This window comes from Muntiacus reevesi, chromosome 6, assembly GCF_963930625.1.
Source record: "Muntiacus reevesi chromosome 6, mMunRee1.1, whole genome shotgun sequence".
NCBI classification, from domain to species: Eukaryota; Metazoa; Chordata; class Mammalia; order Artiodactyla; family Cervidae; genus Muntiacus; species Muntiacus reevesi.
In genome coordinates, this window is record NC_089254.1 from 10,678,602 (window position 1) to 10,699,047 (window position 20,446).

General features: G+C 37.5%; 2 protein-coding genes across 3 annotated transcripts in view; one reads left to right on the forward strand and one right to left on the reverse strand.

The window, feature by feature from the left end:
• The window catches only part of GNGT1 (G protein subunit gamma transducin 1), a 236,314-nt gene that overhangs the window by 192,811 nt on the left and 23,057 nt on the right, over positions 1-20,446 (forward strand). The window lies entirely within an intron of this gene.
• TFPI2 (tissue factor pathway inhibitor 2) lies at positions 13,848-18,541 on the reverse strand. Its single transcript, XM_065939351.1, has 5 exons — positions 18,191-18,541; positions 17,736-17,918; positions 16,350-16,529; positions 15,035-15,205; positions 13,848-14,665 (listed from the first exon to the last, which is right to left on the reverse strand). The coding sequence occupies exons 1-5, from the start codon at positions 18,276-18,278 to the stop codon at positions 14,583-14,585; spliced, it is 705 nt and encodes a 234-aa protein (XP_065795423.1). The 5' UTR covers positions 18,279-18,541; the 3' UTR covers positions 13,848-14,582.

Below are 20,446 nucleotides of genomic sequence, written 5' to 3' on the forward strand. Positions count from 1 at the left end.
AGAAATAACCATTTGTCTATTTTCTAAGAAGGGCAGATACTGGTCTTCAGTAGTTAAATGTTTAAACCAATGACAATAATTTAGAAATGTCCTGATTTTAAAGATAATTACCTCCTTGAAGCATAACTCGTAATCTTGAGTTAAGGCTTGCCTTGATTATTAGTTACAAGAAGTGACATTTGCATACAAAAGTTTGATTTATAACATAACATTTTATTGCAGACAGCAATATTTGTTAAAAAGTTGTAAATAGCTTTGGTTGTTCGCTTAAAATTGTAGACTACTATTTAAAACAAAAGTTTTGTTTAGCAGGTAATAATTAAATTGGTGGTATACCATCATTCTTCTCGCTCAAGTAAGCTCAAGAAACAAAAAATGACTGAGAATATCTTGTTTAAAATTATAGCTGAACAACCTCTATATAAAACAAAATGTATTTTACAAGTAGAAGTTTTCTGAAAAGATTAAAACACAATGCAGAATATCAATTTGTCATGAGAATTACAGTGCTGTGATTCAGACGAAAATCTTTCAGGAGAGGATGGTTAAGACAGACATCTTCAGTATCAAATATCAAAAGAACTGTTAAAGCAAAATATAAAATTAATATAAGATTAACCTTCATTTTAGTCTCAGAGGGGAACAGCTGGCCTCCACTGCAAATTTCTATCTTCACTGAAGAATCTATTAGCCTCAAATAATAGGTAAGATAAAGTTATAAATGGATTCATGGGGTTAAGGTGCTTAGACTCTGAAGGTAGTGTCAACATATAGAGTTGACCCTTGAACAACTCAGGGATTAGCAACACCTGCTTTTGTGCAAGCCAAAATATGTGTACTACCCACTGTGCCTCAGAAACAAAGGAATTAATAAATGACTAACCCAAGGGCAGGAAGCAGAAAGGTTAGATAGAATCAGAACTCAAACCCCAGTTCTTTTGATTCCACTTAATGTGATCTCTAGTCAAACAGAAACTTTTCCCCAAACATAGTTAATTCAAAGATCTGTAAGATGAAAATATGGGTAGTATATTTATTTTTAAAAACCTGCATATAAATGGGCCTGTGCAGTGCAAACGTGTGTTGTTCAAGAGTCAACTGTAATTTATATTCTGTACGTATTAAGAGTTATGAACATAAATATCAGAATAGGTTAAAAAAGGGAAATTGACGTATAGTTCTTAAACCTTGATTATTTCAGTTTTAAAACGATGTTTGGGATGTCAGGTTTCCTTAGGATAATAGTGGTTACTTAAGGAATAACTTCTCCACATACCCTCTGAGGATGTATGGATCCATAAAAGATATAAAAGATACATATCTTTTATATATAAAAGAGATATAAAAGAACCATCCGTAACTCACATCTAGAGCAAAATTAGGAGAAAGGGACTATACAAACTTCAGATCACATGTAACTGAGGAAATAATGTGAAGATTGTGCCAAAAAATGGGGGAGTGTGGTGGGTTCCTCAAATTAGTGAAATACAGATAATATTACACTCAGAAAAGAAAAGAGGGTTTTACCCAAACTGGAGCCATGACTATTAGGGAGTTGGGGAGGAGAAAAGACATGGACACTGAAGAACCAGAGGTGGCAGTCGTGGGAAGGCATAGTTTAAAGTGGCGTGTTGTTGTTTTAGCTGCTACGTCGTGTCTTTTGTAACCCCGTGGACTGTAGCCCACCAGGCTCCTATGTCCGTGAGATTCCCCAGGCAAGAATACTGGAGTAGGTTGTCATTTCCTTCTCTGGGAGATCTTGCCAAGCCAGGGTTCGAACCTGCACCCCCTGCATTGGCAGGCAAATAATTTACCACTGAACTACATGGGAGCCCAGGATGACAGTGAGGCAATCTAAGAGAAGTAAATATCCTTAGGAGGCTTGACAGTGAATGGAAAAAAAGGAAGAAAATGATGGAAAGCAAGAATCTCATAGAAAGTACAAGAATCACAGAAGTAGAGGACATGCCAGTGTGTAAAGTCTTTGCAATTCTGTGCACCAACAGAAAAGAGCATTCCTAAGCTAAGAACTCTAGGAAGCCCCCAAAGCCCCCCAAACCTCTCATAGTGCTCCACAAGGATGCTCATTCTTGTTAAACCAAGAACATCCAGGACATGAACTATTCAAAAGGAAAATACTAGATACAAGTATAGAATATATACTTGTATATGAGTATGCAAGTAAAACAAGAAAACAAGAAAAACAAGAAAATTGTTTAAGTAAAACAAGAAAAATTGCTTAAAATAAGCAAAGCAAATCATGTTCATGTATAAATAATGTAAGTGGCCTGGCAAGAAGAAAAGCAACTAAAATATTTAAATTTTGGTCAATTTTGATATATTACTCAATAAATTGTTAGACTGTAAAGTTAAAGAAAAATCGTCTGGGGTTTCAGGCAAAAAGACTAAGTCACAGAGGAAAACAAATACCAGCAATAGATTTCAATAGCAATATACTCCAGTCTATGACAAACCTAGATAGTGTGTTAAAAAGCAAAGACATCACTTTTCTGATAAAGATCCATAGAGTCAAGACTACTGGTCTTTCCATAGACATGTACAGATTCATAAAGAAGACAGAGTGCTGAAAAATTGATGCTTTCAAACTATGGTGCTGGAGAAGACTCTTGAGAGTCCATCAGACAGCAAGGAGATGAAACCAGTCAATCTTAAAGGAAATCAACCCTACATACTCATTGGAAGGACTGATGCTAAAGCTGAAACACCAATACTTTGGCCACCTGATGCAAAGAACTGTCTAATTGAAAAAGACCCTGATGCTGGGAAAGATTGAAGGCAGAAGAAGCGTGCAACAGGGGATGAGATGGTTGGAAGACATCATCAATTCAATAGACATGAACTTAGGCAAAATCCAGGAGATGGTGAGGGGCAGGGAAGCCTGCGGTGCTGCAGTCCATGAGGTAGCAAGAGTCAGTGACTTGGCAACTGAACAACAGATACTCCAGTCTCTTGGCCCTACCACCTTTTCACTCTCTCCCCTTGATGTGTTGCTTCTTCTCTTCATGTAGCTTAAATTTCATAGATTTCAACATTAATTTTGATGTTAACTGTAGGTTTTTGTGGGCACCCTTTTTCAGGTGAAGGAGGATCTCCTCTAGTCCTACCTTGTTGAGTTTCTTTTAACAATGAATTGACACTGAATTTTATCAAATGCCTTTTGTGCATCTTTTAAATGATCATGCGATTTGTCATTTATTTTGCTAATGTGGTCCATTACAATGATTGATTTTCTTATGTTACAAATGTTGTACACCACCACTAGGATATATGTCAGTTACTCATGATGTGTTGTATATTACTGGATTTCACTTTGTACTTGCTTGTTCACGTCTTACGCATCTTTCACAAGGAAGTAATTGACCTATAATTTTTCTTCCTTGTAATACTTTACCAATGATTTTTATCTTGAAAATGGGAATTATTTCTTTTTTATTATCTTCTAGAAGAGATTTTGGAAGTTGGGGTTATTTTTTCTTAAATGTCTGGAGTAATTTACCAGTATCCCTCTGAGCCTAAAGTTTTCTTTGTGCTAAAGTGGAATTATGGCTTCACTTTCTTTAACAGATGGGAATGTTCAGAATGTCTTCCTGTTTTTATGTTAGTTTTGGAAACAGGTCCAGCTTAATGGGCATGCAGCCCATATAGTCACATGCATGTATAAGGGTTCTGCTCGAGGTTTAATCTTTTATTGTAACCATTTAAAAATTCTTAATTAGTGTTTGAACAAGGATTCTCTAATTGTTACTTTGTTCTGGACCCCTAAAATTATATAGCTATTCACATTTTGTCATTTTTATTTTTAAAGGGATTTGCCTGTTTCATCTAAGTTGCCAAATTTATCATTATGAATTTGCTAACAATATCCACTAAAGTTATGTTTAACATCTTCATAATTTATAATATTGCCTGATTTTCTATTTGTGATGGTAATAATTTATGTTCATTTTTTTCTTTAAAATCTTGCTATTAACAAAATATTTGATTAATCTTTTCAAAGAAAAGAAGTTGACTATTTTCTTGAAATTTGTGTCAGTTTTCTAAACATTTTCATTATTGTTGTTATTTTATTAAATTCCTTTCTTCTGCACTTTTTGGGGTACCTAAATATGTGTTTAGTACAGTTAAGTTTTCTGATTTCTTGAGATGGAAGATTAGAACTTTTAAAATCTTTCTTTTAAACACTAATTTTGCTTACTTATTTTTGGCTGTACTGGGTCTTCATCACCGTGTGGGCTTTTCTCTAGCTGTAGAGAGAAGGGGTACCATCTAGCTGCAGAATGCGGGCTTCTCACTGCAGTGGCATCTCTTCGTGGAGCATGGGCTTGGCTCTAGAATGCCCAGGCTCCAGTTGCTTGGCACAAGGGCTCAGTAGTTGTGCCTCCTGGACACGGGAGCACAGGCCCAGCAGATGTGACACATGGGCTTATTTGCTCTACGGCATGTGGGAACTTCACGGATCAAGGATCCAACCCGTGTTTCCTGAATTGGCAGGTAGTTTCATCACCACTGAGCCACCAGGGAAGCCCTCTTTCTTCCTTTTGATTACTAATTCAGAGCTATAAATTTCTCTTTAGTCACTATTTTAACTCACATCCTGATTTTTGATATGCCAGATTTTTATTTACATTTAGTTGAACTGTATTCTCTTAGGTAATAGTATGTGTTTAATTTACAAATTAAATGTGAAAATTTCTTAAATAGATGGGAATACCAGATCACCTGACCTGTCTCTTGAGAAGTCTGTATGCAGGTCAGAAAGCAACAGTTAGAACTGGACCTGGAACAACAGACTGGTTCCAAATAGGAAAGAGAGTGTATCAAGGCTGTATATTGTCACCCTGCTTATTTAACTTATATGCAGAGTACATCATGAGAAATGCTGGGCTAAATGAAGCACAAGCTGGAAACAAGTTTGCCAGGAGAAATATCAATAATCTCAGATAAACAGATGACACCACTCTTATGGCAGAAAGCGAAGAAGAACTCAAGAGTCTCTTGATGCAAGTGAAAGAGGAGAGTGAAAAAGTTGGCTTAAAACTCAACATTCAGAAAACTAAGATCATGGCATCTGGTCCCATCACTCCATGGCAAATGAATGGGGAAACAGTGGAAACAGTGAGAGACTTTATTTGGGGGGCGGGGGGCACTCCAAAATCACTGCAGATGGTACTGCAACCATGAAATTAAAAGATGCTTGCTCCTTGGAAGAAAAGTTTTGACCAACTTAGAGAGCATATTAAAAAGCAGAGACATTGCTTTGCCAACAAAGGTTCATCTAGTCAAAGCTATGGTTTTTCCAGTGGTCATGTATGGATGTGAGAGTTGGACTGTAAAGAAAGCTGAGCACTGAAGAATTGATGCTTTTGAACTGTGGTGTTGGAAAAGACTCTTGAGAGTCCCTTGGACAGCAAGGAGATCCAACCAGTCCATCCTAAAGGAAATCAGTCCTGAATATTCATTGGAAGAACTGATGCTGAAGCTGAAACTCAGATATTATGACCACCTGATGCAAAGAACCGACTCATTTGAAAAGACCCTGATGCTGGGAAAGATTGAAGGTGGGAGAAGAAAGGAGCAACAGAGGATGAGATGGTTGTATGGCATCACTGACTCAATGGACATAAATTTGAGTAAACTCTGGGAGTTGGCGATGGATAGGGAAGCCTGGCATGCTGCTGTCCATGGGGTCACAAAGAGTCGGACACGACTGAGCAACTGAACTGAACCGAATTTCCAAACACTCAGAGGTTTTCCAACTATCTTTCTGTTATAAATGTCTACTTTCATTTTGTAATCAGGAAATATATTCTTTGTGATTTTGATTATTTGGAGTATTTTGAGACTTACCTATGGATCAGCAAGTCCATTTGGTAAATATTCCATATAGGCTTAAAACCGATATTTATTCTGAATGTGTTAGGTGTAGTATTTTGTTGTTTAAATTTCCTATCTCATTAATTTTTCCTACTTTTTCATTTATGAAGGAAATGTATTTAAATATCAAATTATATGCTACAATTATACATATGTCTATTTCTCCTTTTAATTATCTCAATTTTTCTTTCATGTATTAAATTTTTTAAGCATGTAAGCATTTATAATTATCATATCCTCCTATTAATTAAATCAACCCTTTAATGCTGTGAAAGTCTGTTTTTGTTTTGACTTCTCCTTGTCTCAAAGTATTTGTCTGAGATTAATAAAGCATTTTATCATAGTTAGTGTTTATATGGTATATCTGTCTATTTTTATTTTCAGATATTTCAGATATTTATGATGTGTATATAAAGCATGTCTTTTATAAACACTATTGAGTTGGGTCTTGAATTTTGTTTTTTAATTCAATATGACCATTTTTCCCCTTAATTGGAGTGTTTAGCCAATTTATATTTAATAATATTACTTAGTTGGGTTTAAGTCAACTATCTTGCCATTATTTTCTAATTGTCCCATCTTTTGTTTCTTCATTTCTTTTTTCTTGATTTCCTTTGGATTAAACATTCCATTTTTTCTATAAGCCTATCTTTTCCTCTCTTTACTCTTTAGCTCTATATATTTTGTTCTTCTTTCTCTTAGATTACTATATGTATTCTAGCTAGTAAATTGTAATATTCCCCAAAGTATAAAAAAAACTGGAAAGGATTTATTTCCATTAACCAACACTCCTACCTTTGGTGCTATTAATTCCATGTATCTAGAACCTATATGTTTTAAATGTATAAGATATAGTACTCAATATATTTAAACAAAATATTCATTTATAGTTTTTCACACACATTTTCTAGTGCTTTCATTTATTTCATTTTGTACTTACATGCTTCCATCTGGGATCATGTTTCTTCAGAATTCCCATTAATCTTTTCTGTAGTACACATCTGCTAACAAGTTCTCTTGGATCTTGTTTTATGTAAACATCTTCATTTGTCCTTCCGTTTTGAAGGATATTTTTGCTGGATATACAATTACTGGTTTGCAGGGTTTGTTTGCTTAGAACTTTAAAAAGTTAGTCTGTCGTTTTCTGACTTTCATGGTTTCTGTTGAAATATCAGTCACCAGTTTTTTTGATGCTCATTTGGGGATATTATGTCTGTTTTTTCTAGGTAAATGAATATTTGCAATTTGACTTTAGTTTTCAGAAGTTTGGCTGAGATGTGGCCAGTGGTATTTATCTTTGGATTTATCCTGTTTGGAGTATGTAGAGCTTCTTGAATATATAGTCATATGTTTTTAGTTAGGAGAAACTCTTAACCAGTGATTTTTCTAATATTGCTTCTTTTTCTATTCTCTCTATTAATTATTATAGTACATAGCATTTTTCTTACTGCTTTTTTCAAAATGTTACTGTGTTTTGAGGAACTATCTACTAGACTTTGGCACAAGTATCATACACCCTGTTTACTTGTAAGGATGTCACATAATCAATTTAGGAGCTGAGAAAATGCTAAATGAACCCTGCTTAATGACATCATGAAATAATATGGCATCACAATTCAACTTGCAGAAGAAAAACAAAATAACATCTTCCTCAAATTGGAAGAAAATATCTGTAAATCATGTAACTTAACAAAGGATTCTTACCCAGAATACATAAAAATATACAAATTAATAATACAGAATCAAATGGAAAAGTGGAAGAAATACAAATGGACAACCTATAGAAGAGGAAATGACAATGTCCAACAAAATAGGAAAAACTTATTTTCAACATCATTAATCAGGAGAATAAAATTAAACAACAGGGAGGTACAATTTCACAGTTATATGAATGGCAACAAATTAAAGACTTTGAGATTGCTCAGTGTTGTCAAAAACTTGAAGAAATAGAAATTTGTATACATTGCTGCTTAATGGTATTAATATCAACATGTCTTTAACTAGCAACCTCATTTCTAGGTCCATATATGTGTACAATGAGATGTGTATATAAACACTTGTTATTATATTGTTTACAAAAGCAAAAATTTGGAAATATCCACCAATAGGGAAATGGATGAATATACTGTACTATATTCATGTACTGGGATAACACTGTGAAGTCAAAATAAATGAAGAGCTTCTACATGTAGCAATGTGGATTTATAGACTATACCTGAAACATAATGGGCTCCCCAGTGACTCAGACAGTAAGAATCTGCCTGCAATCCAGGAGACCCAGGTTCAATCCCCGGGTCAAGAATATCCCTTGGAGGAGGAAATGGCAACCCACTCCAGTATTCTTGTCTGGAAAATCCCATGGACAGAGAAGCCTGGTGGTCTACAGCGCATGGGGTTGCGAAGAGTTGAACACAACTGAGTGACTGACACTTTCACTTTCACAACATCGTAGTAGCAATGCATGATGACAATGGATACACAGCGTGTGACCCCATATAAGTAATTTTAAGACACGTACATCTGTGCTTCATATTGCTGTGGGTGAACATGCTTATAATACAAGCGTTAAAATATCCACATACTCCAATATTAGGAGATCAGCTACTCTTAGGAGAGTGAGGGGGAGAGAGGGTGACAGAGGAACATTTGAGTCTTAAGCTCTGTTTACAACATTTCATTTCTGAAAACAGAAAAAGCAACTGAAACAAATTCGGCAAACTCCTATCTTGTTTTTAAATTGGGTCAGTTATATGGTTTCCTGTAATTTTTTATATGTTTGAAGCAATTCATGGTTAAAATTTAAATTATAAAAATATTAGCGCTATTTTTATGTTAACATTATAAGCTAAGTTTAAAGGAAAATATAACCTTTAATGAGAGGAAATAAATAATTTTAAGTGCAACATTTAGTAATAATCTTGGAAATACCAACTAAAATAATGATTAAGTGTTTTAGTCATTCAACTGTGTCTGACTCTGTGATGCCATGAACTCTAGCCTGCCAGGTTCCTCTGTCCATGGGCTTCTTTAGATAAGAACACTGGAGTAGGTAGCCATTCCCTTCTTCAGGGGATCTTCCTGACCCCGGGATCGAACCTGGGTCTCCTTCATTTCAGGCTGATTCTTTACCTTCAGAGCCAGCAAGGAAGCTAGTCTAATAATCTGTTGTTGCTGCTCAGTTGCCCAGTCATGTCCGATTCTTTGTGACCCCACGGACTGCAACACGCGAGGCTTCCCTGTCCCTCACCATCTCCCAGAGTTTGCCCAAGTTCATGTCCATTGCATCAGTGATGCCATCCAGCCATCTCATCCTCTGATACCTTCTTCTCCTCCTGCCCTCAGTCTTTCCCAGCACCAGGGGCTTTTCCACTGAGTCGACTGTTAGCATCAGATGACCAAAACACTAGTTATGACCAAAATAGTCTGTTGTTAGATACCTAATAATCCAATAATGATTAGACACCACTTAATTATAACTAAGTGATTTTTCTGTTTATTTTAAACCCATTTGTTGGGCATTTGCGTGCATTCTTAGATTCTTAGGTGGGAATAAATTGACTAACTTTGTAATGCAATTTGTTAGTATATACTGAGAGCATAAAAATGCTCAAACCTCTTGACTAAGTTATTTCCACCTCAAGGAGACAAATATTGTTGTTAATCACTTGATGGTGAAATACTAGATTGTTTATATATCCTTATGTTTTTATTTTCTATACAGTATACAGTGGGTATAATAATATGTTTTAAAATGAAAGAAAATCCTTTTAATTTTGCTTGAAAAACCCATACACTATAACAATGAAACTCCTAGGAAAAGAAATACTATAGTAGTGTGTCTAGGAGTTGTATTAGGTATAGCCAAGCCCAGGGGACAAATGATTAAACTTGCTTGAGATGGGTCAAGAAAAGCTGTACCAACAAGACAATTCAACTTGCCAAGTGTTCCTCAATGTGTGATTCAACTATTCATCCTAATCATTTGGAGTCAGTGTTTTTATTTGTTTTTGTTTTTTTTACTTTGCTTTCATTTATTTCTTCTCTGATGCTCTTCTTTCTTCATGTAGATCTGAGTTTCTGATGTAATTTTCTTTTCTCTGAAGAACTTCTTTTATATTCCTTGCAAGTCAAGTCTGCTGTTGACATAGTTTATCATTTTTGTTTGTCTGAGAAAGTCTTTATCTCTCCCTCACTTTCGTAGGGAAGGTAAAATTTCAGCTTTACCCTCTTAGAGTTTTTGGCTGGACCTGAGAATTAAACTGATCTTAGATTAACAGGAGAAAAAGATACAAATTTGCACCTCTTTGGGTCTTCATTTTCTTAGTGAGGAGTCAGTGTTTTTAATGTATATCTTTTGAGTGTCAACTCAAATCACTAAATCAAAACACTTGGACATGGGGCTTAGAAGTCTGCATAAGTGCCTGGCTGTCCAGATGGTTCTAATGCACAAAATTTGATAACCATATTATACAAAAATAAGGCAGTAGGACATGTTTTGGAAACTGTACATAATCTAGTGCAGCTGAATTGTAGGTTACAGATGATGGTGGAATGGGGTAGATCAATCTGGAGGAGAATACTATGGTCTACTTGTAAGAAGTCTTAAATGACACACAAGGGCTTGGACAGTAATGTGAAGATTCAATAGAAAATCAATGAAGAGTTTTAAGCAGAAGAGTAAACTGATAAGACTTTTTTATAAATATTTCTTGGGCATCAGTGCGAATGATTGGGTATGGAGCAGACAAAGACAGGAAGGAAACTTGGGGAAATATTTTAATTTTCCTGGAACAAAGAGGCTTCAAATAGGCATGTGCTTCCCTGGTGGAACTAGTGAAAAATCCACCTGCCAATGAGGAGACACAGGGGACATGGGTTCAATCACTGGGTTGGGAGGATCCCCGGGAGCAGGAAATGGCAACCCGCTTCAATATTCTTGCCTGGAGAATCCCATGAACAGAGGAGCATGGCGGGCTACAGTCTATGGGGCTGCAAAGAGTCAGACTCGATTGAGCACACACAACACAGAATAGGATTGAATAGATTATGCCTGGCAACCAATTGAATATGTGAGTGAAGGGAGAGGAAATAACTTTAGATGATTTTGATTTCTGCATTTGATTGCCTCCATCTCTAAATTTATGACAGAATATATAGGCAATGAATATTTAAAATTTGCAGTTTGCACTTTTCTATTTTTTTTGTATTTTTATCTGAAGATCAATTTTTTTTTTTTTTAGAAGCACGACACTTGTAAAGACAAGCTTCTACAAGCGCTGTTACAATATAAGGAAGGTCATGCCAAAGGACAATCCCTCCCTGAAAAACTTCATTACCTAAATGTCTACAAGACTTCTAAATAGCATGTACACTTGGAGATAGTGAGACTTCCCTGGTGGCTCAGATTGTAGGTAAAGAATCTGCCTAAAAGACAGGAGACCTAGCTTCAATCCCTGGGTCAGAAAGACCTCCTGGAGAAGGGAATGGCTACCCACTCCAGTATTCTTGCCTTGAGAATCCGTGGACAGAGGAGCCTGGAGGACTGACTACAGTCCATGGGGTCACAAAGAGTTGGACACAACGGAGTGACTAACACTTTGGAGGTACTGTGATTCAAGAATCTGAAAGGCTCCAGGTGCAGTTTCTATGAGTGAACATGTACAGTATGTATACATGGGTGGTAGTCCATAATTTTTTTCAGTAAGTGAATGTGATATTAAAAGCTAGTCCATTCCTTTTTCATGTCACAGACTGGGACATTTCTTTTAATCAGTCTGTCTGGTGAAACCACAGTAGTGACTTGTCTTCAAGCTGATTGTGGCAAGAAGGAATTTCCCTTCGACTGCAGAACGTCCTACAGCAGCTTTATTTATTACTTCATTGAATTAAAACTGTAGAGGTTTGGAGTATTAGGACAGTTGTATAAAAGTCCACTTTTGACCCTTGCTGAATAGAAAACTGCAGCTGTAAGCTAAGTCAGGTCCATGATCCAGGCTAAAGGCGACGAATAGCAAGTCAAGCTTTCCCTGTAGTGCTTGGAACTCCCCAAGTCTCCCACAAAGACCCTGTGTCACTCACTCAAAATCCCAGAACACATACAAGATCCTTCTGCTGTAATCATTCTCTGAAACCACCAAGAAAGTCCCAAATACAGGCCTTATTCAACTGAAAACTTTTGATGACATGCTTTTTTGTTGTTGTCACATCTCATACTCTATAAAAGCACCGCCTCCTCCTCTTTTTCCTCCTTTTTTAAAAATGTCTTTGGTTTGTTGGAGAAACTAGGATGTTTGTCTTATAAAGTGTCCAGTATTATGGATTTGGCTGATTGACTTTCCCTGGTCTCTTAGAACTTGCTCCTTTATTCCCAAGTTGCCTTACAATGTGGCAGTACAATGATAGGTAATGAGGTTTAGAGACTTGCTTAACTTTAGGCTTAAATTTTTTTCTCTCCTTCTGTCTGCAAGATCAGCTCATTGGACGGGGTGTCCATTTCTTGTTACCTCATATCCAGAAGTGAAGAATGTGTGTTGGCACACTTTTAGTAAGGTTAAAATTATCCATTAGTCTCATTGCTCCATGAAACTGTTCTCCATCAATCTTTCATTCTCTGGTTTCAGCATCCACATATAATCATTACCTAGATACACACTTTCACTAGGGTTATCTTCTAACATGTTATCGCCTGTATTAGCTGGGATTCCTCTGTGAGTAACTTTCTCTCATACACTATTTAGTTTTTAAGACTAAATAAAAAAGAATAAGTCCTTTATTATTTCTCTTAATTCATTAGTTTTCAAAGTAATGAGAGAGTGCTCTAGCAACCTTCAAGAGTCACCAAGCAGGTGCGTATGTGTGTGTGTGTAATGATTAACTCATGTTATATTTATATTCATATACTTACCTATATTGTGGTCAATATTTGTTTTGATGCTCATATTGCCTCACTCCCTAATGGTACTCTCCTGTTCCTATGATAGGACTCATTAGGCTTTCATAGTTTCCTTGCTTTTTTTAATGAAATGGCCCAGGTTCATCTTACAGATTTCTTGTCCCAGGTCTACACTCAGATTACTCTCAAGACCTCTGGTTTCTCTTAGTGACTATAATCTGGGCAGTAGCTGTACCTAGTACTGCTGGATTGTCATTGATCCAAAGACTTTGCAATGAAAGGGTGGGAGACACATTTTTATAGAATATATAATATAGTAGTCTATATATAATAGGTTCAAAATAACATTACAAAATGCATTTTCAGAATTTATTTGACTCTTGGATTATATTTTCCAAAAGATACATAGTCAAATTACTGGCTTTGAAAGTCACTGAAAATAATCATATACCCTTCTCACAGTTATGCCATTATTTAATATTAATTTAGGTTCAGTTGTTTTGGTTGGTTTCCAAATTTAGAAAAATGCTTTTTATTTTTTAAATTTTAGTTTTAAATGACACGAAAATTTACATGGTTCAAGATCAAAACTATATAGTAAGGTACAGTCACATCTTCCTTCATCTTATAGGTAACCATTTTTAATATAATACCTTTGTATCTTCTATTACTTGTCTATGTGTATTTAGTCACATTGTTCTAGACCCTGGTTTTTTAAATGTATTCTGAGGATCAGATGATATTCACATATAAATAATTTGCTCACTTTTCATCTATAATTTCTTCAACCAACCCCCTAATGATAAGTGTCTCATTTGTTTCCAGTTATGTTATTCCAAATAATACATCAACCAAGGCATATAGCATTTTCATTTTTGTTGTTGTTGTCATACCTTTGGGATAGATTTTTAAAAGAAGGATTGTTCAAGAAAAGCACAAACGTACTTATACTTTTGCCAGATCAGGGGCATACTTTTAAATATTACTCTTGCCAAGAAAATGTAGAAATTTTTTAAAAAACCTTGTTACAGAGAAAGAAAAAAGTGTTTAAATGAAATGATCATATTTATCATAAATATTTTATTAGTGGAATTTAACTTATTAAATGTATGCATTGTCTCTGATATAATATAAACACAGTACAAAAATTTTAACAACATATGCTGAGTGGGGATGGATGGATAGATGAGCAGAGAGAATTTTCCCCCTCTGAGGAGAACATTTCTGATATAATTAGTGTACTAGCTTTTTAATTCAGTCAAAAACGTTAATTTATTATCTTTTAAATGACACAACAGAAATGGAAGTAAGCTAGCAGGATCTACATACTAGCATTTGTAACATTTTTTAAAGTATTGGTAAATTTTCAAATTTGTCTCCTTGGGCCTAAAATATAATCTAATTTTTAAATGCAAAATTAAATATATTTGCTGCTCCTTTTTATGATCCTATATGTTAAAAAATATGAGTATATTGTCTCATGTTTTTCAGTTACAATCATCTTCTGAAATCAGGGAGGGCAACCCCAAGAAATGAGTGAGTCATATTTGCTTTTATATCTTACACACAGCAAGAATTTAACCTCATAAAAAAAATAGTTGAATAGCATATTTAAAACAATAGATTCACATTTGAATAGCAGCTACTTATGTATTAAAAATACACAAATAAAAAATGTAACATGTAAGAACTGGTGAATAACACTAATGATTCGCTTGCCTGTGTTACCATGTCGTCCTTCAGATATAACCATAAGGACATTCACAAGATGACATACAGAAAAAAAAAAAGCTGGTTAAAATTGCTTCTTCTTAATTTTCAGTCTTCTACTGGCAAAGAGAAGTCTTGGCATCTTCTTGTTCTTTTCTTTCTTCAAGGCTAAGATCAAGAAAATAAAAATAAACATCATATATCCCCAGTCTGTAGGCTCATTATAAATCACCATTTCTGACATGCTTATAAACCCACCTCGTCTCACTTTTAATGAATATAAAGTCAGTTTTACTGACTATCCACTATGTTAATAACATTCTACCTTTAAAATATCAGGACACAGCTACTGCTTACTGTAGTTAGACTGTGTAACCATTTAGATAAAACTGATCAGTACTGAAGTGCTATTTATGTAGAAGTAGTCTAGAAATGGCAATATGCTATTAGTAAAATGGGTATATAAAATAATTTTGTTTATGAATTATGTATAAAGTTAGTTTAAAAACTGAATAAGAAAAAAAATCAAAACATTACGTTTTACACAAGTGCGTTTGCAGTCCTTCAAGTTGACAAAATTATTGTTATTCCCTCCACAGCCAGTATAGGTGAAGGCCTCACAGGCTTTGTGTCTTGGGTTAAAATAATAGCGAGTGACATTAGCAGAACACAGCCCCTCATCTTTTGGGCTGTAGCAAAATGCTGGAGCTTAATGGAAAAGAAAAGAAAATTAGAAATGCAGTAATACTGGAAATAATAAGCTATGCTGATTACTGAAGTAACTGAAGAACGTCTAATCCCACAGAAGCATCTTTCTGAATCCAAAATATTATACTAAGCCATTTAAAAAGTGAGCCTCAAATTTCAAACACATAGTTTGTTAATTATAAATTCTTACGGAGTAGACAAAATTTCAAGCTATATCCTTGTATCATTTGAATGTGTAAAGAAATTAAACCCCCAAAACATATATGGTCAAGTAAAAATGAGCTATGTTTCAAGAGAAAATATGTGACAGATTTTGGCACACTCTCTTGTGTTGGTAGTTTTATTTTCAATGTTTCTATCAGCTCTCCTTCCATTATTAATCAAGAATACATGTATCTAATTCCCAGGTAGCCACTGGAACACTTACATTTACATAAACAATTTAGGAAAAGACCAGCAACAAGCAACTCCTCATTAATTCAAGATTTTGCATACTCAACACGGTATAACTACAGAGCTTTATCAGAGACTGCCAAGGCAAATTTTCCTTGTTTGTTGAACTTATCTATGTGTACATGTCTCTGCCGTGCCTACAGAAAACGCCAGGACTGTCTCTGCCAAAATTACCCACTACCCAAGTAACCCATCATTTTAGGGATCGCATGGAGTATGTAGGTAAAACATGGGGAGGAGAGATCAATTTGTGCTACAATCTGTAATTACTAAAGAACACAGAAATCTAATGAAAAAGTTTAGAAAATTTCAGGTGGTGAAACCTTAAGCTTAAGTCTCTCTGTCACACTATCTTATATATACACCTGATTTCATACATGTCATTCATTAATGAACACTGTAGTTATTTTATGTGCAAGTTAAATAGATGAGAAATAGTTCTAAAGAAACAATACAGAAGAGGAAGTAAAAGCTTGAATCATAGCTTCGTCACTTTCCAGCCCTGAGAACTTGGCAAGTTACTAAACTTCTAGCTCGCACTCTTGCATGTAAAAATATTCCCTCACAGGGCAGTAGTGTGCAGACTGGTATCATATTATATGTGAAATCATCAGCATGCAAACCAGGTTAATTTCATATCAAGTTATTAATGTTTTCACCCTAAAGTCTAAATAAAGAAGGGAGCATTTACCTCTCTTTGGCGCGCAGAAGTCCATACACGCGGCTTCATCCGGGAACCGGTTCTCATTGCTGTGACACCCACCAGATTTGAACTTTTCACATGTCATAGAGCTTAGATTGAAGAAGTACTGTTCTCTGAGCTCCCCACACTGCTTCTTATTCACCTTTAACCGGCAAATTTTGGGAACTTCTAGGAAAACGAGGGCATAATACAATCTAAGTAAAAAATCAGCCGTCTTACTCTTCCTTTAAGACTTGACTGTATTTTCAGAAACCACTGGTGGTGGCCAGGGGTAGAGTGGTGGTGGGGATGGGAGGCATGATATTTAGTGCTGGGCTAGTAAACGCCCAAAAGATTGCCCATTGGTCCAGCTACAACAAGATTTTGTATCCTTGGGTCCTGCATTCTGCAGATTCAACCAGCCCAGAGAGAAAATATTCAGGAAAAAATAATTCCTGAAAGTTCATTGAAAGAAAAACAAAGCTTGGATTTGTCCTATGCTGGTAAGGAATCTAGAGATGATTTAAAGTTTAAGGGAGAGTGTGCACAGGTTCTATGCAAAAACTGTGGATGTTGGCATCGGAGAGTTGGGGTCTTGGAACCAGTCAGCACAGACAATGAGAAACAACTTTATTCAGCTTTTGTTTTGTTTTTTTTTAACAGTGTCTCCAGACCTGACTCAGCTATGATAAATTTTTCATGCTTACTGGAAAGATTATTCTCTCAGAGTGTTCTGATTGTTTCTACGTATGAAATTAATCAAACTTATTCATAGGGATACACATTTTTCCCTGGCTCAGTTCCTTTAACAGCTGAGCCCCATGTTCTGTTACAGGCCTTCATAGAGACAGTAAACATAATTAAAATAAAATTGCAAACAGCATTGTGAATCTCTATATTTTTTTATATCTCTATACTAACCCAAGATCTCTTTGGGTATCAAGGGACAAAAGTAAGCTTATAATTAGCTAAATTCAGACTTTAATAACAAAAGCCACTGCAAGTATTTCAGATTGCTACACAGTGGACAAGAGAAAAATGCCCTCTCAAGGAGGCATAAAAACCATAGGTTTAGAACTAACGATAAATACAGACAGGCACTTATGTTGCACCTAATACATGACCTCTTGCATCCTTATGCCTTAGGTGAAATCTTTCCGGAGTCTGCACACACACTGAATTATGATACATGCCAATTAAGGGAGAGGAAATGTTTGTCGTTGAAAGTTTCATGATCACTTTTAGTCAACTGAAAAGCAATAAGCCTGACAATATCGGAGAAAATCAAGGATGAAACTTACTATAGAAAATGGGATGTGAAAAGTAAGCTCATTTCCCACTTAGCCCTTCTCTGCCTGCCTTACAGGAGTCCTGGGCGTGGGAGCGAGCACTTACTCTCAATCTTCCAGCACGCTTCGTTGCAGGCCTCCAAAGTTTCAAAATTGTTGGCATTGCCCTCGCAGCCGCCGTACATGAACTCGCGGCAGCTCTGCGTGTACCTGTCGTAGTAGTAACTGGGGATCCGCGCCCGGCAGGGCCCTTCGTCCGGGGGCAGGAGGCAGATCTCCGCGTTATTTCCTACAGGAGGGGCAGGGGAGCCAGAGTCAGAGGAGGTCAGCCGCATCTCGGAGGCGGGAGAGGCTTCCCCGGGGTGTGGGGGTGGGGAGTTCGGTCCCAGCAGCTTCCCAGCCCAGCAGAAGGGCCTTACAGAGACAGAAAGTGCAAACTTGGGGTGCACGGCAGGAATTAGGGGAAAGTAGGGCACAGAGGGCGGGTGTCGGGGTCCGCGGAGCCCCTGCCGCCTGGCCAGGGCGAAGAGGGGTCCCCCGGACGCGCGGGTTGGGGGGTACCTGGCGGCGCCTGCGGGGCATCTCCCAGCGCAGTTCCCACGAGGAGCAGCGACAGAAGCATCAGCCAGAGGGGGCGAACCGAGTCCATGGTGTCCGATTCAGACGGTGCCGGCGAGAGGAGGGGAGGAGGGTGCGCGGCGTCCAACCTCCGGGCGGTCTGGATCCTGCGCGGTGGGTGCCGCTGCTTTTGTAGGGTTAGCGGCCCTCAGAGACGGGACAGGGCGGAGCGCGCCTTCGTGGAGCCTGGAGGGGAGGCTGATTCATGCCCCGTGAGCCTGTGACCCGGGCGCCTCCCTGCGCAGGAAAGTGTGTGCGGGGGAGAGGAATTCCCCGCCAAGCTGAACCTAGCCCCAAACTTTCTCCCGTGGCTCGGCGGGGATGACCCAGATGAAGCATTGTGTCAGAGATGGGAAGTCGACAGGCTTGAGGGAAATGACCTGGGCGTGATTGCACAAGGTTCCAACTTGCAGCATCATGTAGAGGCCTGAATCCACACTTTGAAAGCACAAAGCCCGTGTCTTTGGCGGGCAGAAAGTGTGAAACTCCTAGGGCCCAAGGAAGCGGAGCTTATTACATTAGATCCTTTAATTAGATTAGAAATGTAGGCGTATGCTATCTATTTAGCTTTCTACAAAGATACGGGCTTCCCTGGTGGCTCAGATGGTGAAGATGGTCCCCTGCAGTGAGGAGACCCAGGTTCAGTCCCTGGGTAGGGAAGATCCCCTGGAGGAGGGAATAGCAACCCACTCTATTCTTTCCTGGAGAATTCCGTGGACTAGGAGCCTGGCAGGCTTCAGTCCATGGGGTGGCAAAGAGTTAGACATGACTGAGAGACTAATACTTTCACACATATTCATATTTCAGTAGAGGTATAATTTACATTTCATGGGCTCATAACATGTCTAAGTGTATAGTTGGGTCAATTTTGACAATTATATATACCTTTGTAATCACCACTCCAATCCAGAATTAGAACATTTCCATCACCCCACAACATTCTCTCATATCCTTTTCCAGTCCATCTTTCCAACCCTAGGCCAGGGACAATAACTCTTCTGATCAGCATAGATTGGGTTTCCCTGTTCTAAATCTCATGCAGACAGAATCATAAAATATGTACTGTTTTGTATTTCACTTAACTACTGCTTTTAAGACACACATATGCTATCGTAGGGGGCTTTCCCTCATGGCTCAAAAGGTAAAGAATCTGCCTGCAATGTGGGAGACCAGGTTCAATCCCTGGATTGGGAAGATCCCCTGAAGAAGGGAATGGCAACCCACTCCAGTATTCTTGCCTGGAGAACCCCACGGACAGAGGAGCCTGACGAGTCACAGTCCATGGGGTCCCAAAGAGTCGGACACAACTGAGCGACTAACTCACACACTCACATGCTATTTCAGAGTTTGTTCCTTGTAAATGTTGAGTAGTCTTGCAATGTATGAGTATACAGTGAATGTCCTGTTACTGGACATTTGTATGATTTCTAGTTTGGGGCTACTACTATGAATAAAGCTGCTTTGTGTATGCAAACAACTTTTATTACTCTCAAATAAAATATTTTAAAATGCTAGAAACTGCCAAATAGTTTTCCAAAATGATTTTCCACCCCTACCAGCCATGTGTTTGAGTCATAATTATGTTTTTGGACCCGGAACATGAAAATCCAAAGAGCAGTGGCCTTGGGGGATGGGGTGAGCAGGTCCTGAAGCTTTGATCAAATCAGCTGCTTCCCACACATTTCTCAGTGTCAGGGTGTCTATTACCATTCATCGGTGCTTGGACATAATAGCCTGAGCCTAGCCTTTTATTTATACAAAACAAATGATCTACACTGGGATTTTATATGAAATGTTAAGGATATTTTTGGAGAATATTTTAATGGATTCTCTTGATGACTGTGTCTTTCCTTCCTCTGCCTTTTCCTCTTGCTCTATTTAATGTTCTTAAGAGAGTAACTATTCCTGGCTTCTTCCGAAGATACTGAAGGGAGTTTCTAAGAGTTCTTTCCAGTTTCGGAAAATCTCTCTGCTGAAGGTGAGTTAGTAATCTGGGATATTTCCACATATAATGCCTAGGGCCAGTTTTCAGTTTTCCTGGTCATGGCAAAGAACCATATTCCTAGGAAAACTAGCCTAGTCTGGAAATACTCTGTGTCACTTATGCTGTCAGATTTCTAGATATCTATGGTTAACAGTGACAGGGTTATAAGGATAAAGGTTGAACAACCAGTTTGCCAGAAAGGAAAAAAGAAATGG

Excerpts from the sequence above, each read along its gene's own strand:
- TFPI2 (XM_065939351.1), bottom strand. The coding sequence starts at position 18,278 with ATGGACTCGGTTCGCCCCCTCTGGCTGATGCTTCTGTCGCTGCTCCTC. Across the intron at positions 16,530-17,735 it reads AGCGTGCTGGAAGATTGAGA|AAGTTCCCAAAATTTGCCGG; the intron begins GTAAGTGCTCGC and ends TCGTTTTCCTAG. Across the intron at positions 15,206-16,349 it reads CTTCTGCGCGCCAAAGAGAG|CTCCAGCATTTTGCTACAGC; the intron begins GTAAATGCTCCC and ends TTTTCCATTAAG.